Here is a 22,961-nt window from a genome sequence, read left to right on the forward strand (position 1 = left end):
ATCCCTGGTTTTTGATGTAAAGTTCGATGATTCATTAGTTGCGTATAACACCCAGTGCTCCATGCAATACGTGCCCTCCTTACTACCCATCACCAGTCTATCCCATTCCCCCACTCCCCTCCCCTCTGAAGCCCTCAGTTTGTTTCTCAGAGTCCATAGTCTCTCATGCTTCATTCCCCCTTTTGATTACCCCCCTTTCTTTATCCCTTTCTTCTCCTACCGATCGTCCTAGTTCTTATGTTCCATAGATGAGAGAAACCATATGATAATTGTCTTTCTCTGCTTGACTTATTTCACTTAGCATTATCTCCTCCAGTGCCGTCCATGTTGCAGCAAATGTTGAGAAATCATTCTTTTTGATGGCTGAGTAATATTCCATTGTATATATGGATGTCTGGGAAACTCTTCATCTCTCCTTCCATTCTGAAAGACAGCCTTGCTGGGTGGGGTATTTTTGGCTGCTGACTTTCCCATTCAGCATGTTGAATACATCATGCCCCTCCCTGCTGGCCTGCCAGGTAGCTGTGGGGAGATCTGCAGCTGCTGTTAGCTTCTTCCCTTGTAAGTTAAGGACTTCTTTTGTCTTGTTGATTTTAAGACTTTTTCTTTGTCAGTGTGGTTTGCAGAATTCCCTGTAGTGTATCTTGGTGTGGGCCTGCTTTTGTTGATTTTGATGGGAATTCTCTGTGCCTCCTGGATCTGGATGTCCGTTTCCTTCCCCAGATTAGGGATGTTTTCTGCTATTATTTCCTCACATAAACCTTCTGCCCCCCTTTCTCTTCTTCTTGTGGGACTCCTGTCATACCCACATTATGATGTTCAGCAGAGTCACTGATTTCCCCACGTGTGTTCTGGTGTTCCATAATTCTTTCTTCCTCTTTTGTTCAACATCATTATCTTCCATTACTCTGTCTTCTGGGTCACTAATTCATTCCTGACGTTGCAGCCTGCTGTTCTTTGCGTCAGGCCTGTTTCCATGATCAGTTATTGCATTTTTCATCTCTCACTGATTCTGTGTTATTCTCTTATCTCTGCAGTAAGGGCCTCCCTGAAGTCTTCCATTCACTTCTCAAACCCAGCCAGTAGTATCCTTACGATTGTTGCTTTAAATTCTCCATCAGGCATGTTACTTCTTTCTGTTTCACTTAGATCTCTGGCCATGGCTTGTCTTGTTCTCTGATTTGGGAGAAATTCCTCCATCTTGGCATTTTGTCTAAGTCTCTGCCTTCTTTTGTGTGTTACAAAAGCCTGTTATGTCTCCTGCTCCTGAAAATAATGGCCTTATGAAGAAGAGGTTCTGGAGTGCCCAGGATCTGGAGCTTCAGGGAGTGTCTCAGGTGTGTGTGGCATGGTCCCTGCTGCTGTGGTTTGGCTGCTCTGCCCTTTGGGCAGGTGGTCTGCAGAGGCTCTCCTTGCCTGCTGTGGACAGTGTTTGGTGCCTGGCCTGAATGTGGCAAGTTTTAACGAGGTGTGCTCTGCTCTGCTTGTGAAATGAGACCTGACACCAACTCCACCAGAACTGAGGCCTTGCAGGACTCCCTGGTTGGGAGACATGTGGGCAGGGGTTTCTGTTTGTCTTCTGGGGAAGGGGCTTGCCTCTCTGGGACTGAGGCAAGCCTGCCTGAGAAGGGCCTTCCCGGCAGAGCACAGGGGTGTGGAACCTGGTGTAAGCAGGTTTGGCTGCCGGTGTGGCAGTTGTGTTTACTGCAGGTGGCTCCGTGTTTATGCTGAGGGGCGGGGAGGTAAATGGGGCCAGCGGGCTCCTTTGTACCCAAAGAGGCGTCTGTCTGAACGCTACCTCTCCAATAAGAGGGAATACTCTACCTCCTGTGTGCCCTAGGCATATTTCAGGTTTTTCAGATTACTGTTTCCATGCTGTCCATCTCCGGGTTATTTGCCTTTCTCCTCTCTAGTGGTAGGGCAGCGTCCTCCAGGCTCTAGCCCAGCTCAGCCCGCTGACCCTGAAAACTCCAGGCTTTAATCCTGACTGGTTGCAAGAACTCAAGAAATTCAGCCCCTGTCGTTTTCCCAGATAGTGGCTTTGGGGAAACGTTCTTGTGCATTTTCCTGTGTGCTCCCCTCTCTCCCCCTTCTTTGCAACCAGGGCTCCCTCCCCTCTGCAGCCCCTGCAATCCATTTCTCCCCCAGACCATGTCTCCACACTTCCTACCTTCTTCAGTGTGGCTTCTCTCTCTTTAGTTGTGGTGTATGTTCTCTCAGTCATCAAGGTGATTTCTGGGGTATTTAGGATGATTTGATACGTATCTAGCTGAGTTCGAGGGACGAGGTGAGCCTGAGGTCCTCGTACTCCACTGCCATCTTTGATCGCTTCTTTATCCATTCATCATCTTTATCCATCTGTTGATGGACACTTGGGTTGTTTCCATATATTAGCTATTATAAGTAATACTGCAGTGAACATAGGGATGCATTTTTCTTTTGAATTAGTATTTTCATTTTCTTTGGGTAGCTACCAGGGGCGAAATTACTGGATTGTATGGTATTTCTCTTTTTAAGTTTTTGAAGAACCTCTGTAATGTTCTCCATAGCGTCTGCACCAATTTACATTCCTACCAATAGTACGTGAGGGTTCCCTTTTCTTTATATCATCACCAACAGTTCTTATTTCTTGTCTTTTTGATACTCGTCATTGTAACTGATATGAGGCTAGATCTCATGTGGTTTTGATTTGTATTTCCATGATGGTGAGTGATGTTGAGCATCTTTTCATGTGTCTGTTAGCCATCTGTGTGTCTTTGGAAAAAATGTTTGTTCAGGTACTGTCTCCATTTTTAAATTGGATTATTGGGCATGTTTGGTGTTGAGTTGTATGAATTCTTTAGGTATTTTGGTTACTAACCCTGTATTGGATACATCATTTGTAAATATCTTTTCCCATTCAGTGGTTTGGCTTTTTGTTTTGTTGATAGTTTCCTTTGCTGTGTAAAAGCAGTTTGGCTTGATGTAGTCCCACTAGTTTATTTTTGCTTTTGTTTGCCTCATGTGAGGAAAAATATCTAGGAAAATGTTGCTGTGGGCAACATCTGAGAGATTAGTGCCTGCTTTCTTCTGAGAGTTTTATGCTTTTAGATCTTTGATGCACTTTGAGTTTATTTTTGTGTATGATATTAGAAAGTGGCCAAGTTTCATTCTTTTGCATGTAGCTCTCCTGCTTTGGCAACACCATTTGTTGAAGAGACTGTCTTTTTCCCATTGTGTATTCTTGCCTCCTTTGTCATAAATTAATTGATGATATAGGTGTGGGTTTCTGGGCTCTGTCTTCTATTCCATAGATGTATTACTATGCCAGTACCATACTGTTTTTTATTACTATAGCTTAATGGTGTACAACAAAATCTGGGATTCTGATATCTCCAGCTTTTTTTTCCCCTCAAGATTGTTTTGGTTATTGAAGGTCTTTTGTGGGTCTTTAGAAATTTTAGGATTATTTGTTCTAGTTCTGTGAAAGATGCTGTTGGTGTTGATAGGGATTGCACTGAATTTGTAGATTGCTTTGGATGGTATAGACATTTCAATGATATTGATTCTTCCAGTTAATGAGTATAGTGTATCTTTTCATTTGTTTGTATTGTCTTCAGTTTCTTTTATCAGTGTCTTATAGTTTTCAGAGTATAGGTCTTTTACTTCCTTGGTTAAATTTATTCCTAGATATATATGTATTTTTTTAATTATAATTGTAAATGGGATTGTTTTCTTAATTTCTCTTTCTGCTACTTCACTATTAGTATATAGAAATGCAACAGATTTCTGTATATTAATTTTGTATCCTTCAGCATTACTGAATTCATTTATCAGATGTAATAATTTTTTGGTGGAGTCTTTACGGTTGCTATGTATAGTATCATGTTATCTGCAAATAGTGACAGTTTTACTTCTTCCTTAGCATTTTGTATGCTTTTTTATTTATTTTTTTTCTTGTCTGATTGCTATGGCTAGAACTTCTAGTACTGTGTTGAATAAAAGTGGTGAGATTGGGCCTCCTGTCTTCTTCCTGATCCTGATGAAAAGCTTTCATCATTGTGTATGATGTTAGCTGTGTGTTTTTCATATATGACTTTAATTATGTTGAGGTATGTTCTCTCTAAACCCTCTTTGTTGGGAGTTTTTATCATGAATGGGTGTTGTATTTTGTCAAATGGTTTTTCCATATTTCTTGAGATGATCATATAGCTTTTACCCTTCTTGTTAATGTGAGGTAGTACATGGTTTGATTTTCAAATATTGAACCACTCTTGCATTTCTGGAGTAAATCCCATTTGATTGTGTGAGTGATTTTTTTAATGTACTGTTGAATTTGATTTGCTAATGTTTTGTTGAGAATTTTTGCATCTTTGTTCATTAAAAATATAGGCCTGTAGTTTTCTTTTTTCTCTTTCTTTCTTTCTTTCTTTCTTTCTTTCTTTCTTTCTCTCCCCTTCCTTCCTGTCTTCCTTCCTTCCTTCCTTCCACTTCTTCCTCCTCTTCCTCCTCTTCCTCTTTCTTCTCCTCTTCCTCCTCTTCTTCCTCTTCCTCTCCCCCCCCTCCTCCTCCTCCTCTTCTTTCTTCTTTCTTCTTTCTTCTTTCTTCTTCTTCTTCTTTCTTCTTTCTTCTTTCTTCTTTCTTCTGTTTTTGTCTGGTTTTGGTATCAGGGTAGTCCTGGCTTCATAGAATAAATTTAGAAGTTTTCCTTCCTCTTCTATTTTTTGGAATACTTTGAGATGAGCAGGTATTTTTGTTTTTTTAAATTTTTTATTTGAGTATAGTTGACCTACTGTGTTACATTAGTTTCCGGTGTACAACATACTGATTCAGCAAGTCCATACATTACACTGTGCTCACAAGTGTAGCTGCCATCTGTCATCATACAACATTATGACATTATCATTGATGTATTCCCTGTGCTGTGCCATTTATTCCTGTGACTTACTCATTCCATAACTGGAGACCTGTTTCCTCCCCTTCACCCATTCTGTCCATCCCCTAAACCATCAGTTTGTTCTCTGTATTTATGGGTCTGATTCTGCTTTTTGTTTCTTATTCGTTTTGTCTTTTAGATGCTTCACATAAGTGAATCATATGGTATTTGTCTTTCTTTAATGCTTTATTTCACTTAGTGTAATATGAGAAGAATAGGTAATAACTCTTCTTTAAATATTTGGTAGGATTTACCTGTGAAGCCATATACAGTCCTGGACTTTTGTTTATTGGGAGTTTTTTGGTTGCTGATTGGATTTCACTACTAGTAGTCTGTCTGTTCATATTTCCTTATTTGCTTTTCATATCCATTTGCAAATATCCCTCATATTTGTCATGTCTTTAATGCCTATTTATTTATTACCTCAATTCTCCTAACTTGTCTCCCTGCTATCTCACCCTAAAATTGATCCATTCCTCATTTGTCAGCTGAATAATCTTCCTAAACCCAGTCTCATTATATCCCTCCCTGCCCTGTTTAAACACTTGGAGTGGTTCATTACCATCGCAGTTTCAGCAAAAGCTCCTTTGTGTGCATGGAAAACCACTCCCAGCCTTCCTCCTGCCCATCATTTCTACCTCTCTCTTTTCATTACTTCTGTGTTGCTACTCTTTCTGCTCTTCTGTAGCCACACTGCTTTTAACTAATGAGTCTCCATGCTTTCTTACAGTTTTGTTTTGTACCTTTGCTTATACTCTCTGCACTTAATAGTAGTTTACAATGTGATGCTAATTCACAGTATTTAACTATAATTGGGATAAAAGTTCTGCTTCATTAAAATCATTAGTAATGTTAATGACAAAATAATGTTCATCTTTACAAATAACAATGGTATTTCATACATTTTTAAAATTTCAGCAGGAACTGAGAGATCTTGTTGATATTCTTACATTTTCACAATTATATTCGGGGCAGGGGTTATTACTTTAAACCAACACATGATTTTTTTTTCTACAGCCGAAACTCTAATTTATGAAACTGTCATGTTTTTCGCCTTTTAGAATATATCTATACCCTATACGTCCACCTGCTCTCTCTCTTCTTATCCAGGTTGCAGAGATAACAGAGGAATTAGCTACTCTTCCTAAGAGAGCTCAGCTAGCTGCTGCATTTATTACGTATCTTTCTGCTGCTCCTGAGGGTCTGAGAAAAACCTGTTTGGAAGAATGGACCAAGTCAGCTTGTCTTGAAAGTTTGTATTTAGTCACTCATGTTTTGAAATTTCAATATCCTAAAAATGCATCTTTTAATTTTTGCCACTTTACTTTTTTGTAAAAGAGAAAAATTTTCTATAAGCTAGAAGAAACCAAATCTACTTTAGATTTGCTCAATTCTGTAATTGTTCTCTGAATTGTTTTGTTGCAATGATTCTTCTATTCCTAAAATCACTCTATGAAACTGAGACCACAGAGTATTTTTTGATAATGGATGAATGCAGTTAAATATTTTAACACATTGATTTTTACAGTAATTTCATATCATAAAATAAAATGTAGGCACTCCAAAATTCCTTGTGAATTTTGTGGCTTTGACAAATTATTATAGTTGTGAAATACGTATTAAATATATAAGAAATACAATTTCACTGAGTTCCATTCCTTTGCACTTTTGTTTTAAACTTTTCTCTTCCTTAACTCTTCGTCCTAAAGGGGGAAGAATGGATTGAATATTAAGGATGGTCATGGGACTTCTGTTTGAGTATATTTCAAATAGTTTTGTTCCCTTCTCTTTGTCAAGTACATGATCATTGTAGTGAAATATTAATATCTTAAACTTTTCAGAATTTGATCTAAGGAGATTTCTTTGTACTGAAAGTGAACAGTTAATTTGGAAAAGTGAAGGCCTACCATCAGATGACCTTTCCATAGAAAACGCTGTTGTTATCTTACAGGTAATTCATCAATTTTAATTTCTCATTGGATGTATTCCTCTGGAAGCTTGCCCCAGGAAGCACCTTTTTCAAATTCTTAGGCTTTCACAGTTACTCTTCATTACATGAAAGTGGAAATATTTTGGGAATGAAAATCCATTTATGATTCAGTTGGTGAATCTACAATTTTCAGTATAATTTATTTTTTACCGTAATATAAAAGTATAAACTAAAGTGACATTATTTTGATGACAAGAAATTCTAGATTGAACTCCCTAATAGTCATGGAAATATTTTAGTGGCACCTGACTCACCTGGTTATATAGTTCCTTCACCTACAGTATATGATTTTACCATTTTATTTTACTTCGTTTTACAATACAAAGTTCTACAGAGTGAAAATGAGATAAGTTTTGGGTTGTAGGTTAGGGATAACGACACACATTTTTTGAAAATTGTTCTTTCCCATAGTGTATATCTCTCCAAAGTCATTGTTTAAATGTGAACCTCTTACAGCCTTGTTAGCAGTGATGAATGTGAAAATCAAATTGCAACTCAGGTATACAAACTGATAATTCTTCTAATGCAGTATGATTTTTACCATTAGCTTGGTGTACCTTTGTGTGATATAACAGATAATGGGGAGATGGTTCTTCCCTGTGCTGATAGGGTTTTTCCTGTTGTTTCTGTCCCAGGGGCTTGTACTCCGTACACCAGTTTCCTCTTTGCCTCCTGCAGCCCCTTTCTCTGCCTGCACACCGTCTCCTCATTCGGTGACTCCATAGCTCCAACGGAAGCATGAACATTGAATGCTCCTTTGTAGGTAACAGGAGCCATAGTATTACAAGATTTGTATTGTGGGCCCTGCACTCCTGGATAAAAGGGTTCCTTTGATTAGGGCCGTCAGTCAGCCGACATGCTGTGGCTCATTACATTGCTGCCTTCCCAGCAGAGGAGTTGCTGACCAATGATCAGACAGACAGTCTTGACTTCTTAAAAATTTGATTTGGCTAGTTCTCTTTTAAAACATTTTCTGTAATTATTTTTCACAGTAGTATCACAAATCTGAAATTTTAAATGTGTAGGCAAATAAATTCATTACATTATATTAAAAAGTATGTGCTTTTTATCCTATTTGTTATTCCTTCCCCAAAATTTCATACTCCTCTTATCTTCCTTTTTTTGCAATCTAAGAAAACAATCATTTGCAGATTTAAGAAACACACAGTATTAGTATTATCCTTTTTTTTTTTAATTGCATAAGAAATCGGGGGGTGAGCCTTTAGAAAAAATATATTCATCACAGTATTTTTTTTTTCCTGATACTAATTGAAAATGTTTACTTTTGTGTTCTGAATTATCTTTCATGATGAATATAGGGGAAATTGTTTTTGAAATCAATTTTAATAATAAGCTTAGATTTACTTGGTATTTAATATTGCCATGTTTATTATAGTTTATATATATATTTATTTATTTATAGTATATTTATTATAACATATTATAACATATACATATATGCATTTATATGACAAAACAAAAACCATTTGGAAAAATTTGTTAGGGTAATTAGTAATTTTGTTGGGATGAATTTGCCACTATAGTAAGCCCTCCGTCTCAGTTCTCAAGTATTCTGGATTTAGAGTAATCTCTTGCAGATAAGGCTGTGATTGGATAGCCCACATCTATAAAAACCTTCTCAAGTGATGTATGTGAAATTAGATTTCTAAATAGATACAAATTGGGTTTCTAGGAAATCTTCCTTGAGAAAAAAATGACTAGGCCTGATGAGTAAAGTGGAATTTGGATTGAGAGATGTACTCATCATTAACCCAGCTAGAGTTTTCCTGAGGTTCTTCCTCTCCCTGGAGGCTTTCCCACATACACGGTCTGTAGTTGCTCTCTCCTTTAGTGGTCCTAAGTAAAGCTTTTGTATCCATGATTATTCCTTTGTTCGTCTTACAAAGATGCTTGAACTTCTCATATTTGTATTAAACTATTGAAGTGCAGTATTGTCTGGAAGAGGAAATAGTCAACTAATGATCTACCATTGACCTTGTAACAGGAGTTAGTTTAAGTAAATCAGCAGGAGGTTCCTGTGACCTAAGTCATTGTGGGCTGGAAGAAGGTGGCCATGGGGACCCTTGTTCTGGATTGCTTGTCCTGTGATTTATACCCGTGATCCTGATGTAATTATTATTAGCTTTCCTTTTACTCTCTAAAGTGTCCTGGCCTGGGTAATAATTTCTGTGATCTTTTTAATATTGCGGGTGGGACCCAGTGGTAATGAAGAGAGCTATAAGGCTGTTAGAAACCATGGGGAAGGTGTGAGTGAAAAGTATCCAAAAAGGAGATGGGAAGGTGATAGTTTAAATTTTACAGTATTATAAATTTTTCTTGATTTGAATTTCACAAATTTTCTCTTGTGAAGACATATATTGAATGTTTTTTTATTTGTAGACAATTCAGTGTAAATTAGTTTTTTTTTAAACTACACAGAATTTCTGAGATTATTTTCCTTCCTGACATTCAGTGTATGTTGAGGAAATGAAAATTAATTGGGTCTTAATGTAAAGAACACAAAATTTTAAAGGTAAATTACATAGGGAAAGTTCTTTTTTCAAATAAACCCCAAATAGTAGTAACACTGGAAGTCATACATTTAAGAAGGAAAAAAAGGAACTTGTGCTTTTAAGTAACTGATATGTTGAAAACATTGAGACCAGCTCTAGGATTCAAATGATACCACCAGGACGTTGTTTTCTCAACCTATCTTAAGAGTTGGATTCGTTGTCAGATAGGTTCTGTCCACCCTGTGTTAAGGATGGCCATTGGTGGCTCCGGGCTTAATATTCTCAGAGTTCATGCTCGAAGACTAAAGATGTGTCTGCACCCTGCCCCCCAACAGTATTTGTGTCATTTCCCCAAAGGATTCTTATTGTTTAGCTTGGGTCATGTGCTCATCTCTTTGGGCAGTGGTAGATGACTGATGATCCCATCAGAGACACATGGGGTGGGCGTGCAGGGTGGGCAAAGTTAGCTTTCCAACTGAGAACCTTTTCTCATCCTCCCCTCCTCCTCCCTGTGACTTGCTCTTTCTTATTCCTACCCTTGGGGATGTCAGTCCTGGCCCAGGAGTGTAAGCAGCATATCTGCAAGTCTCTGTATGTCTCTTTCATTTTACATTCAGCAGTTACTCAACAAATCTTGTCATGTCTGTATCTCGAAAGTGTCATGGATTTATCGTGCTCTGAGCATGTCCACTGTGAGTGGATCCATGGAATGAGGCACATGGATCAATACAGTATCACACTGTCGGTCCCTTACCCATGGTATCACTACCTTCACCGCGGTAGCAGTGCTCCTTCTACCATAGTAACCTGATCAGAACAGCCCTTTGATCAATAGATCTCAGTGACTTTCCATTGCTTGAAGCATAGACATGTCATTAGGAAGCGTGGCGTAAAAGCCGAGGGACTTTGACTGCTCCTGCCGTATCATACACGTCATTCTTGCCTGTACGTTTTCACTCCAGGTTTGCCGAACTCCGCCAGTTTTCCAGATCGTGCTGGGCTTTTTATTCCTCTCTCTGTCCTGCTGTTGTCTTTGCCTGTCTTGTGCCTTTTCCACTTCTTTTCCAGGCTAAGTCCAATTTATCTTTCCTGACTTAGTTTGACTTGTACTCTTTCTAGTGGCTTCCCTAACCCTACCTGTGCTCCACCCATGGATCTTGTATGCTCTTTACAGAATTGTCAGTTTTTGCTTCCTTCGTGAGTGCGAAGTCACTGAGGGTAAGTGTGTGTGTCATTAATTTCTGTACCCCTCATATTGTCTTACGCAGTAGTTCAACATAGGGTAGGTGAATGAACTCATGAATGAATGAAAGCCCAACATTTTTGGATCTATAATAACTTGTTACATGTAGAATTTAACTATGTTTAATCATGGATCGCAGACTTAAAATATACCTCAGAGATTTTGTCAAAATCTCTCTGGAGGAGTATAAATAAGATGAAATCAAACTTGTAAGTACTCTTTGAAATTCTAAAACGTATATTTGGTCTTACTGAAATATATTATCTTTTTTTTTTCTTTTAACTGCATCAGATCATTGGTCTGAAATCATGGGTAAGAACTTTTTTTTAAAATTTAAAATAATTGTTTTTGTGATTGGGCAAAAGTCTTGTAGTCTTGTGAAATGTTTGCTCCTGAATACTAGCGTAAAATGATATCTCAAACATAGGCATGGTACGTAGGAAGTACGTCACTTGGTAGGAGAGGCACATTTTGTGATGGAGCAGTCAGTGAAAGTAGCGAGGGAGATGCTGGGTGAGGGTACTTCAGTGCGCCATGGGGAGTAGGGAGGGCGTGAGCGGTCCATTCCGGGTGCAAGTAGAAAGGGGGGTGGGGGTGTGCTTTGGATGGAATTTTAAAACATTCTAGTAAAGCTGGTTTACTGTCAACTCTGTTGCCACCAGTTGTGGGTACTTTTCAACAATGTTGCTGATAAAATGCTCTTCGTCCCTGGGCCAGATGGTCCCCACCCTCTGCCTCCTTGGTGTGTCCCTGAAGTAGCCTCTGTGCTCGTACTAGACGCTCCTCGGGGCCAAGTCTTCCTGTCACCTGCACTTCCGCGCATTTTCTTATCCCTGTCGCACGACCGCATCACATTTTTCAAATAAGTGTGAACATTTAAGAAAAATTAGGCCAGTTGTTATTTAAATCTGATTTGTGGGGTAACAATACATGTAATATTAGACTTTCAAGTTTACCAAATATATTGATGTATTTACATATATTTTTATTAATCATATCGCTCTAATTGGCTTCCTTTCACCTGCTAAGTGGCATCGTGTGTTACTGCATTGTCAGTGGTTTCTAACTTGCTATTTGTTTCAGGGTATCCTGTAATTTAGTTCCTAGTTCATTAGATCTTAATCTACAAGCTATGTCTTTTCTAGGGTTCTCCTTTTATAATATTAGCTATATAGTGCTTTATAAGAATTAATGTCTGAAACAAACAGTTATATTGATAATTATTTGAATAATACTTTTATGATGAGTTCGTACTTCTCTTCTGTGGTTTTTATGGTTTATTTAACCAAAGAATATATAAAGCTTGGAATAATTTGATCCTGTTTTTTAAAAGCCAAAGACAGGTATGAATGATGTCAGAGAGGGACTGGAGCTCTTGCTCACTGTAGTGTTAATATACGTTCTCTGAGTTACCATGTAGTGAAGAGGACTGTTTTCACTGTGGTTGAATTTAATTTTCTAATATGAATTCCTGATAGCTATGAAATGAATTAATGTAGACTCTGGGTGCAGCTAAAAATTGCACCTTTACTCCCTCCTTAGGGTTGTGTATTTACGTTCTCCAAAGCCTGAGAGAACACTCAGTAACTGACTCATCATTTTTAGGAAATTATTTCCACTTGATGAAGGCTTATAATTTTTTTTCTTTTTCGGAACTAGAGTCAAGTATGCCCATTCCTTATCGACCCTTCTTCTCAAGCTACAGAGTGGTTAAAGACACATTTGAAAGACTCACGTTTGGAAGTTATTAACCAGCAGGTTTGTATGACTTAGAGTTGAGATACCGCCTGGTACTAGCATGTTACGGTGGACACAATTCTGGGTCTGTATTCAGAAGGCATGGGACCCGTGGAAGGAAGGGTAACTTCTGGCTTTCATACAAAAGGGATGAGAATATTTATTTGATTGCTCATACGTGCTAGGCATTAATCTAAGCCCTGGAAATTTCCTAGTGAGTAAAGTAGTCACACTTCCTGTCCTCGTGGTGATGCCGGTCTGGCAGGTTGGAGAGACAGTTAAATAAGCATTTACGCTACATTATGATTAAAGACGTGAGTATAGGATCCTAGAGAAGTTAAGAGTTCCCGACTCTGCTTGGAGAGAGCCTCCCAGACTTGCAGCATCTGGTGCTTTCTCTCAGCGCCTCTCCTCATCCCCAGTCCCTGCACCTCACCAACGAGCATCTCTCATGTGTCCTGACACTGGGCATGTTGGTTTGCAAAATGTAGTCATAGTCTTTTGGGGTAGTGACCGCTCACTGCCACATTTATCTTGCTGAGAAAATCATTTGGGGTCAGGTGTTTTTTGTTTGTTTTGTTTTCCCTTTGAGGAAGGCCTAGTGTATTTTGTACTCACTTTCATAGATATTCTTTAGGTGCTTGAACAATTACCTCTTTCAAACGTATTTCATTTATAAAATGGGGGTATTTACTTCATTGGTGTGTTAAGAATAGCTATAAATTAGATAATACATAAAATACTTTAATGCCACTTATGGCTTACAGGAGATTTTAATAATTACTATTCTAAATATTTAATTTTTGTAACCACACTTGGAGGCTTGAAGTGATGTTTAAAACCCTTTTGCTAGCTAGAAAGTCTTAAAATTCTTGCTCGGTTACAAAATTTTGTCCAGAGTTCCTTTCCACAGTGATTAGACCTAATCACATATCACACCAAGGAAAGTTGGCTAGAATTCATCATTTGTCTTTCCACTTCTGTTCAGTATTTGATATTGAACATAACCAAGGTAGTTCTTATTAATACTTGGGTGAGTAACTTATATAAAGAATTTGAAAATTTGTTTCTGCATCAAGTTGAAATTTGAAATCATAGTAAAGGATTGAAAAAAGCTTTTTTATTGTTGTAAAAATCTTTTTTTTGTATGTGTATTTAAATTATTTATGAAATCTGTTTGACAATTTATTCAATTAAAATGATTCATCAGCAAGTACTTATACCTTGAAAAGCAATCATGAATAATTTGAATTATTAACATGCATATTAAATTTTAAAATATTCATATTATTCCTATTAATATATTCATTATCTGTAAGATAGACATTAAGGTAGACATTAGGGTAGTGAAGGAATTAATGTGTGTTCTTTTGATTTTTTCAGGATAGTAACTTTATTACAGCTCTGGAGTTGGCAGTGCGCTTTGGGAAAACGCTGGTTATACAAGAGATGGATGGTGTGGAGCCTGTGCTGTATCCGCTGTTGAGACGAGATCTGGTTGCTCAAGGTAAACATTTGACGTTTTCCAGAGAGTAACTGTTTTTCACATTTCCAAGGTAATTAACTTCATACCTGACTTTGAGCTTCTTTTGTCTTACCGCTGAGGCTGACTCTTCTGGTTGAATGATGGGAATGCCATTGTGGCCTAACAGGCCCTGTCAGCGAGCTCCTGCCTTTACAGAGGTGGCTTGTGTCAGGGTCTCCAGGACTGCTCCTGGGGACAGTGTATGGCCAGGAGACACAGGGCTGGAAGTAGTCTCACTGGTGGCTGAGATGGTTTGCAGGGACCAGATAGGAAGTCAGGTCAGCAAAGAGAAAAAAGCACAGTGTGACGTCAGGAGTCAAGAACAGGTGCAAGCTTCTTAGCCTCTTCCACTGGAGTCCCACAGGATGTGCTTGCTTCTCCCAGGACCAGCTTGTGACAGCACCTGTGAGATGTCACGTACCAAGGAAGCTTATTAGATGCTCAGCCGCACAGTTTTTACTGAGGGCTGCTTACGTCAGCACATTCCACCTAGTGTGAGACAAAATTCCAGAGTCCCTGCACAAAAGCAGGTGTTCCGAGTAAACCACATTCTTAGTACAGTTTGTGCACAGTGAGCACTCGTACATGAGAGCCTGCCCCGCATCCAGATTTCCAGAAGCCTATTACGGGCCTGTCTTACAAGCAGGCCTTTCTAAGGATAGAGTCTCAGGACTGCTATGTCTCCTCTTTTCTGCACAGCTACCTAACCCAGCCTTTGACGATTAGAACGTAATGCTCTTCACCTCAAGACCATGTCATGCAAAGTGTGTCTGAAGACACGTACTCATATATACATACATGCAGCACTAGCACTACGAGACTTATGCTAACGCTGCAAGCTTGAAATAGAAATTGGAGTTAGTGGGGCAAACCAGAAGCATAGCAAAAAATGCATTCACTGACCACTTGTTACTTCACAAATCAACATGCTTGGCCTGGCAAGGGTTGATGTGTTCTGAAGAGAACTTTGGTAGTGGGACTTTTGCCTTTATAACCTGGAATTACCTTCCACACTTCAGTCTCTGCTCTCAGTCAGTCTGTTCCTTACCGGTACTAACTCAGATCTGTTGGGCTAGCTCTTGCTATCTTTTATTTTTTCTTTAAATTATTAAATTCTAGTTAGTTAAAATACAGTGCAACATTGATTTTCAGGAGTAGAATTCAGTGCTTCATCACTTACGTACAGTACCCAGTGCCCGTCATCACAAGTGCCCTCCCGAATGACTGTTCCCCATCTAGCGCAGCCCTTGCCCACCGCCTTCCATCAACCCCCAGTTCTCTATCTTTAAGAGTCTCTTATTATTTCCCTGTCTCCTTTCCCCCACCCCCATATGTTCATATGGTTTGTTTCTTAAATTCCATGTGTGAGTAAAATCATATGGTATTTGTCTTTCTCTGACTTATTTCACGTAGCATTATACACTCTAGCTTCATCCAGGTTGTTGGAATGGCAAGATTTCATTCTTTTTGATGGCCGAATAATATTCCATCATATATATATACACCACATCTTCCTTATCCATTCATCAGTTGATGGACATTTGGGCTCTCTCCATAATTTGGCTATTGTTGATGCTGCTGCTGTAAATATTGGGGTGCATGCGCCCCTTTTGAATCTGTATTTTTGTATCCTTTGGGTAAATACCAATAGTGCAATTGCTGGGTCATAGGGTAGCTCTATTTTGAAGGAGCCTCCATACTGTTTTCCAGAGTGGATGCACCATCTTGCATTCCCACCAACAGTGTAAGAGTGTTCCCCTTTCTCCACATCCTTGCCAACATCTGTTGTTTCTTGTGTTCTTAGTTTCAGCCATTTGACAGGTATGAGGTGGTGTCTCATTATGGTTTTGATTTGCATTTCTCTAATGATGAGTGATGTTGAGCATCTTTTCATGTGTCGGCCATCTGGATGTCTTCTTTGGAAAAATGTCTATTTATGTCTTCTACCCATTTCTTAACTGGATTATTTGTTTTTTGGGGGGCTATGCTGTTTTACAGGGGAAGTGGAAATGAAGCTTGAGGGCCATCTGGATTTGGTTCCCTTCAGTCTATATTGGGCCCTTGAGGGTTCATTAAATATGAGCCTCCATCAGATGTGATTGGTGTCAGGTTTTAGCAGTATCTGTGGCATTGTCCGAGAATGGGTTGACAAGGTCTCTTGAAGTTGGATCTGGTGCCAGGTTATACATTTCACATCCTGATTGGTTCACATTATAAACCACTATTCCAGATGGTTGTGCAGAGCTGTTTGGGTTAATTTGTTTATTTCAGAATTAGGAAAAGAGAATTAATCTCTGCTCTTACCTTATTTTTCCCTGCTTTCCCCCAGGGTTGGACATATCCATATCACAGTAGTTGAAGTCTTTTACCATCTTTGACTATACTTCAGATTGTCCTTTTCCAGAGTGTTGAGTTGCTCATGAATTGATATTTTGTTGTCATGCATTTCCTTTGGGGACAGAGGATGGTTGTCCTAGAACCACGTCAGATAGAGTCTGTGTCCAGTCTCGTTTATGTCCCTGTGTCCCTAATCTGAGCAGTATGAACTGCCTTTCTTCATACTGAGGTCAAAATAACAGAGTTAGAAGAGGCTGTTCAACAATCGCCTCACGTGCGTCCTGATCGAAAGGAAGGGCAAGACATGGTTCTTTTTCAAGTTCTCATTGTTTTCACTTCCTGATTCGTGTGTGCTAGTCACTCAGCCATGAAGATGGTCGGTGCGCATGTGGTGTCGGTATGTAACTGAAGACCAGGGATCAGCTAGCCACTGAGAAGTTGTATAGGGAGAGGCTGGTGTAGTTGGCAGATAGCTCAAGTTTCACTAACAACATTGTTAGTCATTCCAGTCCTTTATGGTTATTTCATTTCCATGTTGGGCTTGAGTATGGATCAGAGATCATAGTAGAGATGAAGGCTGAACGTTGTGGTTGGCTTTTAGTCCAGATGTTTCCTTTTAGTAATGGTTGCTTCATCTGGGCTTATGTATGTGCAGTGTAGAGATTAAGTCTGTGATTAATTGTTGTTGTGTCTGTTTCTAGGGTGGTTCTCCATATGAGTATGTCTGTGGAGCCAAGTTGGATCTGCATGGCCCCATGGCCTGAATACAGCCAGATGAGTGTTTCTGTAAGAGGAGTGATTTTGTCCCCATGGGGTTGTCACAGTTGGGATTTCTATGCCAGGACCATCTTAGAATGCACAGGACATCTCCTCCCAACAAATAGTTTTCACGCACAGATTACCAGTAGTGCTGAGGTTGAGCTAGCTTCTCTAGCTCTGACCTATAAATCTCCGTACTGATCTGTTTCAGTAAGTCTTGGCGTGACATGTTTTATTGCCAAGAACACTGCCCGAGGTCAGCTCATTGTACGGAATACTCAATGCTATGGATTAGTGGATGGCTGTAGCATTCCTTTGGATTTTCTTATCGGCAATTATTTGCAGACATCTGTAATTCTGTGCACCTGAAGGATAGAGGGGCCAAAGGCAGTGATTGATTTATAATTGCTTAGATTTCTTCCAAGGTTGCCCTTTGCAACCTTGCCAAGAGTCGCCATCCAAACCCAGGCACACGTTTGTTGACCAGATGAATAGGCAATAGTAAAAATTCCAGGTACGGAATATGCTGCTTCTAATGGGCCAACAAAGTAATCTTTATTCTCTTTGTATACAGTGACTGTAGAGGCAGCAGTTTATTCTTAATGGGCTGTGTGGGCTGTCTCCTTGGGCATTGTCAGTTTGGTTATTTGGTTGGCAGGGTTTTGTATTTGTCCTCACTTACATCCTACTTATCTTTAGCTAGTCAGCCTTGAATGGTATTCAGTACAGTGTGAGCAGTTCGTCCGTGGAGACCCACCAGAGTGTTATCCTAGTAGTGGAATGTTTGCACCTGGATGGCAGTTCACACGGTACCTGGATTTATCTAGGTCAGATGATAATATAGTTCTGAAGAGTTTGGACCTGGAAACAGATACAACGTATCTATTATGAATGTTGACCAATCCAAACCATATTCTCAAACCTGATCCAGGCTCAGAACCAAGATAATAAACATGTCAGTTCGGACTTTCCCTGGAAAGAGAGCAGGAGACCAAATCTTGTACTTGTGCCCAATTATTGTGTTTCTAGAGTTCTGTAAAGTACACTGATGATTTTGTGTCCAGAAGCGAAAATGGTCGAAATGAACTCCACTGTTAACTCTGTAGGTTAACTCGACTGTAAATCGAGGCCTGATGCAGTTCAGGCTGTGTTGGGCTTTTAGTTCTGCATCTGATACTTTCTAACAGTAGGACATAGGACTTAACTCCAAGGGTCCTTTTCAGACAACCATTTACTTGGAAATTTTTGAAAAATTTTATGTCCGAATGATACATGCACAGTTGACAAAACCAAATAGTACAGAATGGCAGTAGTGTTCCGTCCCTCCCCCCAAAATGGCTAGTCCTATTCACCTGAGAAAACTAGGTATTTTTCAGTTTTAACATTCTATTGAAATATGTGTGTGTGCAGTTTATAAATTTTTACAAACAGAATACACCTGTGTAAGCCCCCAGATCAAGATATAGAACTTTATCTGCACTCCAGAAGCCCCCTTATTTGCTGGGCTCCCCCATACGGGTAACCACATTCCTGACTTACAACAGCATAGATGGGTGTTGCTTGTATCCGTATGTTGCGTAAATGGGAAAGAGAGAGGCAGCGCCTGACTGCTGTAGGCTGGCCTGGCTCTCCCAGCCCAGCTGTGGTGTTCCCCTGTTGAACGTGAATCATTTCACAGCACCAGCATCACACAGGCCCTGCTGTGACCGGACTCAAGCCTCAGCCCCCAAACAAGAGTATGCTCCATATCACACAAATAACCAGACATCTTCTTCTGCCAGCTCATTGGAGTGACTTTTTTTTTTTTTTTTTAGCCAATTATCACGAGTCTCCCTCCACTTCTCTCCCCTCCTAGATAAACATTATTAAGATACCCGTCATAGGACTTTCTGCGTCCATTCCCCAGCAGAACCACACTGTCCTTCAACCATTTTCCAGTCACCTAACGTAAGCCCCGTCCTGTGACCGGCGTCTCTGTACCATCTTCCTACGGCCGTGCACTGTCTCAGGAGGATCTGTCACTGCAAACTGCCAGCGAGCGTGATTTGTTTTGTTTTCTACAACGTGTGTGTATGTCAAGTTTGCTGAAGTTACTTGTTCATTTCGTCCAAATTGCCAAATGTATTGGTGTATTTTTTATATAATGTTCTCATAACATTTTGATTTCAGTTGGTTTTGTAATGATGTCTCCCTTTTTCTTTTCTTTTTTTTTTTTTTAGAGATTTTATTTATTTATTTGATAGAGATAGAGACAGCCACCGAGAGAGGGAACACAAGCGGGGGGAGTGGGAGAGGAAGAAGCAGGCTCCTAGCGAAGGAGCCTGATGTGGGGCTCGATCCCATAACTCCAGGATCACGCCCTGAGCCGAAGGCAGACGCTTAACCGCTGTGCCACCCAGGCGCCCCCGATGTCTCCCTTTTTCTTGACTTTGATCATTTTTTTTTCCTTCTGTCCATCTTCAATGAGGGGGTTTATCAGTTTTACTAATCTTTTCAAAATACCAACTTTTAACTTTGTTGATTTCCTTTATTTTGAAAAAATCCTTTAATTTTAATTAATTTTGTTTGGTTTCAAGTTTTTATTTGAATTCTAGTTAGTTAACATACAGTGTAATACTGGTTTCACAAGTGCCCTCCATAATGCCCATCACCCTCTTTATCGTATTTTTGAACTGGTTTTTCCTCTTATTTCATTCCTGTTATTTTTTCTTAGATTTCCTTTGGTGTTCTTTTTCCAGATTCTTGAGATGGAAAATTCAAGATACTGATACTTAATCTTTTTTTTTAATATATGCATTTATGTCTGTGAATTTCCCTCTCAGCCCTCCTCCAGCTTCATACCAGAGTTCTTATTTCTTCTTCAATTCATTGAATTATATAGCTTTATTGTTGTTATTTAATTTCTAGGTAGTTGGACATTTTCTAATTCCCTTTTTTGTTACTGATTTTCAGCATTGTGGCCAGAGAACTTAATCTGAAGTATTCAGTTGTTTGAACCCTGTTGAAGCTTCACGATTGGACATTTCATTAATTTTTCCATGTACACTTGAAAATTATATGAAATTTGCTCTTTGTTTTAATTTTTTCTAAAGTGAGTTATGTCAGGTTTGTTAATTGTAGTGTTGTTTTCTGTGTCTTTACTCTTTTTTGCTTTGTTTTTTGTATCATTGAGGGAATTTCTTAAAGGTTCTATGATTTTTGAATTGGTTTTTCTTTTAGTTCTTTTAGTTTTTGCTTTAATATTTTTAAGTTGTGTTTTGGAGTGCATACATATTGAAAATGTGATATTTTCCTGTTTGGTTATTTTCTTTATCATTATGAAATGTCCTCCTTTTCCTCCAGAAATGTATCAAGTTTCAAAGCCTGATATTAGAATGGTTACACTACTTTGGGGGGCTAGTGTTTGTATGGTAATAATTTTTATTCTTTCACTTTCATATTTCTGTTGCTCTTATTTCTCAAGGGCACCTCTCTTCAGTTAATTACTTGGTTTTTGTTTTCTCTCACCGTGCAGTCTTACTGTTTGTTGTGTAATTTAATGCAGTTAACCAGATCATGTGAAACCTGATCGAGTTTTATAATTAACCTGATTTTATTTTTTGATAAAACATTTTCAATTTTTTAGTGGTCATCCTACATATAACGATATATATCTTTGACTTCTTATTTTACTACAAATAAATACTTTGCCACTTCTGCAGTGCACTTTACTCTGTAGACCCCACCTGTCTTTGCATTATTGTTGTGATATGTTGTTGTGGTCACATGATGTTATAATAACTGTTTTTAACACAGATTGATCCTTCCTATGGTTCTCAAATTCTCCCATCATTTCCACATCTCCTCATTTACATCTAGGGTTTTTTTTTTTCTTTTTTTAAATTTTCATTCCTGTTTAGTTCACCTGCAGGAGTCTTAGTGTCAAGTGTGCGATCCCGTGATTGAGCACTTGGGTACGCGACTCAGGGCTCATCATGGCAAGTGTGCTCTTCATCCCCATCCAAATTACTTTTCTTCTGTCTGAAGCATTTCCTTTTCTCTTTCATTTAGCGAAGGCCCACTAGAAACAAACTTCTTGTTCTTTTATTTTTGAAGGAGATTTGTTTTTCTGCCTGACATGGAATTCTGGGTTGATATTTTTTAAAGTTTTTATTCCTTCATCTTCTAGCTTATGTCATTCCTGTGAGAAATCACCTGCTGATTTTATTGTTGCTCTTTAGTAAGTGATGTGTCATTGTTCTCTGGATGCTTTGAAACTTTTCTTTGTCATTGATTTTCAGTGGTTTGATTATGGTGTCCTTAGAATTGGTTTTCTTTGCATTTATCCTGCTTAAGTTTTCTTGAAACATTCCATGATGTAGAGGTGTTTCATTGGGCTTTTAAATTTGTGTTTTTCTGATAATGATTGTAGTTCAACATTGTTTTGATACTGTTTTTCGGATGTTTATCCTTTTTCATAGAGTGCTTTTTGAATTATTTTCATATTAACGTTTTTAAGTAAAATTTAACCTATTCTGGGGTCCTCAAAAATTCCTCACATTATTTTTCTTGACCTTTGAAAATAATCTTTGAATGTGTGTATTTTGTACTTAAAAAATAAATTATTTATTGTCAATTTAAAATTCTAAGTCATGGGTATAATTGCTGATTTATTTCTCTGTATGTGTTGTATAATGGATATCATTGTTTTTTTAAATTTTGGAATATACTCCTTTACGAGGCAGAACTTTTTTTCTTAGTTTAATTTCTCATCTCAAATCACTTGTACATGGAAGTCTGAATAAATCCTTTTGAACTTAATAATGGGCATCTTTGCAATTACTCGTATATTGATAATCCTAGGTTTTCACCAGCTCATTCTGTCTTTACGTAGTACATCATAAAAACTAGTACAATGAACACTTTTAAAAAAAATTTATTTTAGAAAGAGCGCGAGAGAGAAGATGGCGTGAGTGGGAGGGGCAGAGGGAGAGGGAGAGGGAGAGAGAATCTCAAGTTTTTAACTCCCCACTGAGCAGGGAGCCCAATCTGGGCCTTGATCCCAGGACTCCAGGACCGTGACCTGAGCCGAAGTCACACGCTTACCTGACTGAGCCACCAAGGCCCCCTAATGAACACTTTTTAACTGATGAATTCTGTAAAGAATAGCATATAATTGAGTCGTTATTTTTTGTGTCCTCTATAATCAGTCATTTTAGAAAAATTTGGAATGAAATGTAGTATACATATGTATTTCTTTGGTGCTTCAGTATCCCAAGATTGTCTTAATGACTAGTGTTTAGCCCTGTTTGTATATGTGCTGGTTAATAGGGCATTCTGGTTAATATATTTTTTAATGTCATGAAGCAAAAGACAGACTATTGAAACCAACTAATTGTGTCATTTTAAACAAATAGGACCACGTTATGTGGTACAAATAGGTGACAAAATTATTGACTACAATGAAGAATTCCGCCTTTTCTTGTCAACAAGAAACCCGAATCCCTTCATCCCGCCAGATGCAGCCTCCATCATTACAGAGGTTAACTTCACTACAACAAGAAGTGGGTTGCGAGGACAGGTACGTCTGGGCAACAAGGAGTGACCTCCGAAATCTCCCCTAGCTTTGTGTACTCAGTAGATATTCTGAATTGGAATCGACTTTGTGGAATTGACTAGCATTTAAACTTTTGAAACCATCTTGCGAATATATTTGTGAGTTAGTCAAGCGTTTGGGTTTCTGTTATCATTTGTGTTAGCCTTGTGCACTTGTCAACATCAGACTGCTGCTTCTCCCAGTAGCACATTAACTTTAGGGTCCCTTTCTGTCATGTGTGGTAGAGTTTGAGAGAGACAAGGATCACAGATTAAGATCAGCGCTACTTTTTCTGTTTTAATTGTGAAAACTGAAGTTTAAATGTGAGAATTGCATTCAATTGACCTGTTGGGCTGGTTGAGGGCGG

The 22,961-nt window shown here is 38.8% G+C and overlaps 1 protein-coding gene across 2 annotated transcripts in view; it reads left to right on the top strand.

Annotated features, from left to right (window-relative positions):
* The window catches only part of DYNC2H1 (dynein cytoplasmic 2 heavy chain 1), a 299,368-nt gene that overhangs the window by 108,014 nt on the left and 168,393 nt on the right, over window positions 1-22,961 (top strand). Inside the window, exons 62-67 of one of the 2 annotated variants that reach the window (XM_026505886.4) lie at window positions 6,026-6,167; window positions 6,757-6,866; window positions 10,953-10,973; window positions 12,321-12,419; window positions 13,782-13,905; window positions 22,416-22,579. In XM_026505886.4, coding sequence (XP_026361671.2) covers window positions 6,026-6,167; window positions 6,757-6,866; window positions 10,953-10,973; window positions 12,321-12,419; window positions 13,782-13,905; window positions 22,416-22,579 — 660 coding nt within the window. The remainder of the gene's footprint in view (window positions 1-6,025; window positions 6,168-6,756; window positions 6,867-10,952; window positions 10,974-12,320; window positions 12,420-13,781; window positions 13,906-22,415; window positions 22,580-22,961) is intronic. The other variant, XM_026505887.4, reaches the window with a different exon arrangement.

This window comes from Ursus arctos, unplaced genomic scaffold (genome assembly GCF_023065955.2).
Source record: "Ursus arctos isolate Adak ecotype North America unplaced genomic scaffold, UrsArc2.0 scaffold_22, whole genome shotgun sequence".
Lineage (NCBI taxonomy): Eukaryota > Metazoa > Chordata > Mammalia > Carnivora > Ursidae > Ursus > Ursus arctos.